The sequence below is a fragment of the Ostrea edulis genome, chromosome 6 (assembly GCF_947568905.1).
Source record: "Ostrea edulis chromosome 6, xbOstEdul1.1, whole genome shotgun sequence".
Lineage (NCBI taxonomy): Eukaryota > Metazoa > Mollusca > Bivalvia > Ostreida > Ostreidae > Ostrea > Ostrea edulis.
The window spans coordinates 7,166,024-7,170,171 of NC_079169.1; the positions used below are offsets into that span (position 1 = coordinate 7,166,024).

At 44.1% G+C, this 4,148-nt stretch overlaps 3 protein-coding genes across 3 annotated transcripts; all 3 read right to left on the reverse strand.

Annotated features, from left to right (window-relative positions):
* Window positions 1–62: 62 nt before the first annotated feature.
* LOC130047035 (mucin-22-like) lies at window positions 63–1,283 on the reverse strand. The gene has a single exon (XM_056141156.1). The coding sequence runs from the start codon at window positions 1,281–1,283 to the stop codon at window positions 63–65; it is 1,221 nt and encodes a 406-aa protein (XP_055997131.1).
* Window positions 145–2,678, reverse strand: LOC130047112 (mucin-22-like). The gene is made up of 2 exons (XM_056141452.1): window positions 1,508–2,678; window positions 145–1,324 (listed from the first exon to the last, which is right to left on the reverse strand). Exons 1-2 carry the CDS (start codon window positions 2,641–2,643, stop codon window positions 1,297–1,299), a joined length of 1,164 nt encoding a protein of 387 aa, XP_055997427.1. The 5' UTR covers window positions 2,644–2,678; the 3' UTR covers window positions 145–1,296.
* Window positions 2,679–2,785: 107 nt separating this feature from the next.
* LOC130047036 (mucin-5AC-like) lies at window positions 2,786–4,006 on the reverse strand. Its single transcript, XM_056141157.1, has one exon. The coding sequence runs from the start codon at window positions 4,004–4,006 to the stop codon at window positions 2,786–2,788; it is 1,221 nt and encodes a 406-aa protein (XP_055997132.1).
* Window positions 4,007–4,148: the final 142 nt, after the last annotated feature.

The following is a 4,148-nucleotide window of genomic DNA, read 5'->3' on the forward strand; positions in this document are numbered from 1 at the left end:
TTTGATAACAGCATGTATGACATAACGTTCAATTAAAGGATACAAAATATCACTAAGATATTTTAAATCTTTTTGCATTTGTCACTAATACCACACAGCCTTTTGATATGAAAGACATCACCTAATACAAGAGGAAAAGACAACTTGCCTTCAGTAGAAGTCGTTGTATCAACAATTGCTGATGCAGTTGTGGATCCAGAAGTAGATGTAGTGGGTTCAGATGTGATTGATTCTGATGTAGTCTCTGCTGTGCTTGAAGTATCTGCAGCTGAGGTGCTAGCGTCAGTACTGGTTGTTGTTGTGCCTGCCTGTGTTGCTGTGCTAGCCTGTGAACTGATGGACGTGGGTTCAGCAGTTGTGATGCTGAATGTTGACGATTCCGTAGTTTCTACTGTTGTGCTAGCCATCTCTGCAGTTGTTGATGTTGGCGTGTGTGCAGATGTAGATATACCGGTTTCAGTTGTAATGGTTTCAGTTGTAGACTCAACCGTGCTTGCAGATTCAGGAGATGTTGTGCTACCATCAGTTAGGGTTGTTGTTGTGCCCGATTCTGTTGTGGAGATAAACTGTGTACTTGTGGAAGCCATTTCTGCAGTTGTACCGCCCACTGTTGAGGACTCCGTGGTTTCAACTGTTGTGCTAGTTGTGTCTTGAATTGTAGATGTTGGTGCTGCTGCGGTTGTAGATGTGCTAGCTTCAGGTGTGGTGCCTTCAGTCGTAGTCTCAAGTGCGCTTGTAGATTCAGCAGCGGTTGTGCTAGCATCAGTTGTGGATGCTGTTGCACCTGTTTCTGTTGTGGAGATAGACTGTGTACTCGTGGAAGTGATTTCTGCAGCAGTTGTGCTACTCACTGTCGACGACCCCATGGTTTCTACTGTTGTGCTAGTTGTTTCTGGAATTGTAGATGTTGGTGTCGCTGCGGATGTAGATGTACTGGCTTCACCTGTGACGGCTTCAGTCGTAGTCTCTACTGGGTTTGTGGATTGTGCATTTGTTGTGGCAGCATCAGTAGAAGAAGTTGTTGTTGCGCTTGATTCTGTTGTAAAGCTTGCCTGTGTACTGGTAGAAGTCATTTCTACTGTTGTGGTGCCCTCTGTCGAAGATTCCGTATTTGTAGATGTTGATGTACCTGCGGATGTAGACATACTGGCTTCAGTTGTGGTGCTTTCAGTTGAACTTTCAACTGCGCTTGTAGATTGTGCAGTTGTTGTGCTAGCATCAGTAGTAGTTGTCGTTGCGCCTGATTCTGTTGTGGAACTAGACTGTGTACTGCTGGAAGCCATTTCTAGGGTTGTGCTACCGACTGTCGAAAACTCGGTTGTACCTACTTTTATAGAATAAAATGGGATCCTATTAGTTATTATTTGATAACAGCATGTATGACATAACTTTCAATTAAAGGATACAAAATATCACTAAGATATTTTAAATCTTTTTGCATTTGTCACTAATACCACACAGCCTTTTGATATGAAAGACATCACCTAATACAAGAGGAAAAGACAACTTGCCTTCAGTAGAAGTCGTTGTATCAACAATTGCTGATGCAGTTGTGGATCCAGAAGTAGATGTAGTGGGTTCAGATGTGATTGATTCTGATGTAGTCTCTGCTGTGCTTGAAGTATCTGCAGCTGAGGTGCTAGTGTCAGTACTGGTTGTTGTGCCTGCCTGTGTTGCTGTGCTAGCCTGTGAACTGATGGACGTGGGTTCAGCAGTTGAGATGCTGACTGTCGACGATTCCGTAGTTTCTACTGTTGTGCTAGCCATCTCTGCAGTTGTTGATGTTGGCGTGTGTGCGGATGTAGATATACCGGTTTCAGTTGTAATGGTTTCAGTTGTAGACTCAACCGTGCTTGTAGATTCAGGCGATGTTGTGCTACCATCAGTTAGGGTTGTTGTTGTGCCCGATTCTGTTGTGGAGATAAACTGTGTACTTGTGGAATCCATTTCTGCAGTTGTGCCGCCCACTGTTGAGGACTCCGTGGTTTCAACTGTTGTGCTAGTTGTGTCTTGAATTGTAGATGTTGGTGCTGCTGCGGTTGTAGATGTGCTAGCTTCAGGTGTGGTGCCTTCAGTCGTAGTCTCAAGTGCGCTTGTAGATTCAGCAGCGGTTGTGCTAGCATCAGTTGTGGATGCTGTTGCACCTGTTTCTGTTGTGGAGATAGACTGTGTACTCGTGGAAGTGATTTCTGCAGCAGTTGTGCTACTCACTGTCGACGACCCCATGGTTTCTACTGTTGTGCTAGTTGTTTCTGGAATTGTAGATGTTGGTGTCGCTGCGGATGTAGATGTACTGGCTTCACCTGTGACGGCTTCAGTCGTAGTCTCTACTGGGTTTGTGGATTGTGCATTTGTTGTGGCAGCATCAGTAGAAGAAGTTGTTGTTGCGCTTGATTCTGTTGTAAAGCTTGCCTGTGTACTGGTAGAAGTCATTTCTACTGTTGTGGTGCCCTCTGTCGAAGATTCCGTATTTGTAGATGTTGATGTACCTGCGGATGTAGACATACTGGCTTCAGTTGTGGTGCTTTCAGTTGAACTTTCAACTGCGCTTGTAGATTGTGCAGTTGTTGTGCTAGCATCAGTAGTAGTTGTCGTTGCGCCTGATTCTGTTGTGGAACTAGACTGTGTACTGCTGGAAGCCATTTCTAGGGTTGTGCTACCGACTGTCGAAAACTCGGTTGTACCTACTTTTATAGAATAAAATGGGATCCTATTAGTTATTATTTGATAACAGCATGTATGACATAACGTTCAATTAAAGGATACAAAATATCACTAAGATATTTTAAATCTTTTTGCATTTGTCACTAATACCACACAGCCTTTTGATATGAAAGACATCACCTAATACAAGAGGAAAAGACAACTTGCCTTCAGTAGAAGTCGTTGTATCAACAATTGCTGATGCAGTTGTGGATCCAGAAGTAGATGTAGTGGGTTCAGATGTGATTGATTCTGATGTAGTCTCTGCTGTGCTTGAAGTATCTGCAGCTGAGGTGCTAGCGTCAGTACTGGTTGTTGTTGTGCCTGCCTGTGTTGCTGTGCTAGCCTGTGAACTGATGGACGTGGGTTCAGCAGTTGTGATGCTGAATGTTGACGATTCCGTAGTTTCTACTGTTGTGCTAGCCATCTCTGCAGTTGTTGATGTTGGCGTGTGTGCAGATGTAGATATACCGGTTTCAGTTGTAATGGTTTCAGTTGTAGACTCAACCGTGCTTGCAGATTCAGGAGATGTTGTGCTACCATCAGTTAGGGTTGTTGTTGTGCCCGATTCTGTTGTGGAGATAAACTGTGTACTTGTGGAAGCCATTTCTGCAGTTGTACCGCCCACTGTTGAGGACTCCGTGGTTTCAACTGTTGTGCTAGTTGTGTCTTGAATTGTAGATGTTGGTGCTGCTGCGGTTGTAGATGTGCTAGCTTCAGGTGTGGTGCCTTCAGTCGTAGTCTCAAGTGCGCTTGTAGATTCAGCAGCGGTTGTGCTAGCATCAGTTGTGGATGCTGTTGCACCTGTTTCTGTTGTGGAGATAGACTGTGTACTCGTGGAAGTGATTTCTGCAGCAGTTGTGCTACTCACTGTCGACGACCCCATGGTTTCTACTGTTGTGCTAGTTGTTTCTGGAATTGTAGATGTTGGTGTCGCTGCGGATGTAGATGTACTGGCTTCACCTGTGACGGCTTCAGTCGTAGTCTCTACTGGGTTTGTGGATTGTGCATTTGTTGTGGCAGCATCAGTAGAAGAAGTTGTTGTTGCGCTTGATTCTGTTGTAAAGCTTGCCTGTGTACTGGTAGAAGTCATTTCTACTGTTGTGGTGCCCTCTGTCGAAGATTCCGTATTTGTAGATGTTGATGTACCTGTGGATGTAGACATACTGGCTTCAGTTGTGGTGCTTTCGGGTGAACTTTCAACTGCGCTTGTAGATTGTGCAGTTGTTGTGCTAGCATCAGTAGTAGTTGTCGTTGCGCCTGATTCTGTTGTGGAACTAGACTGTGTACTGCTGGAAGCCATTTCTAGGGTTGTGCTACCGACTGTCGAAAACTCGGTTGTACCTACTTTTATAGAATAAAATGGGATCCTATTAGTTATTATTTGATAACAGCATGTATGACATAACTTTCAATTAAAGGATACAAAATATCACTAAGATATT

Bases quoted from the DNA above. Each gene is read 5' to 3' on its own strand.
- LOC130047035 (XM_056141156.1), bottom strand. From the start codon at position 1,283: ATGGCTTCCAGCAGTACACAGTCTAGTTCCACAACAGAATCAGGCGCA.
- LOC130047112 (XM_056141452.1), bottom strand. From the start codon at position 2,643: ATGGCTTCCAGCAGTACACAGTCTAGTTCCACAACAGAATCAGGCGCA. The intron at 1,325-1,507 runs GTTGTCTTTTCC...CTATAAAAGTAG, and splicing joins ACGACTTCTACTGAAGGCAA to GTACAACCGAGTTTTCGACA.
- LOC130047036 (XM_056141157.1), bottom strand. From the start codon at position 4,006: ATGGCTTCCAGCAGTACACAGTCTAGTTCCACAACAGAATCAGGCGCA.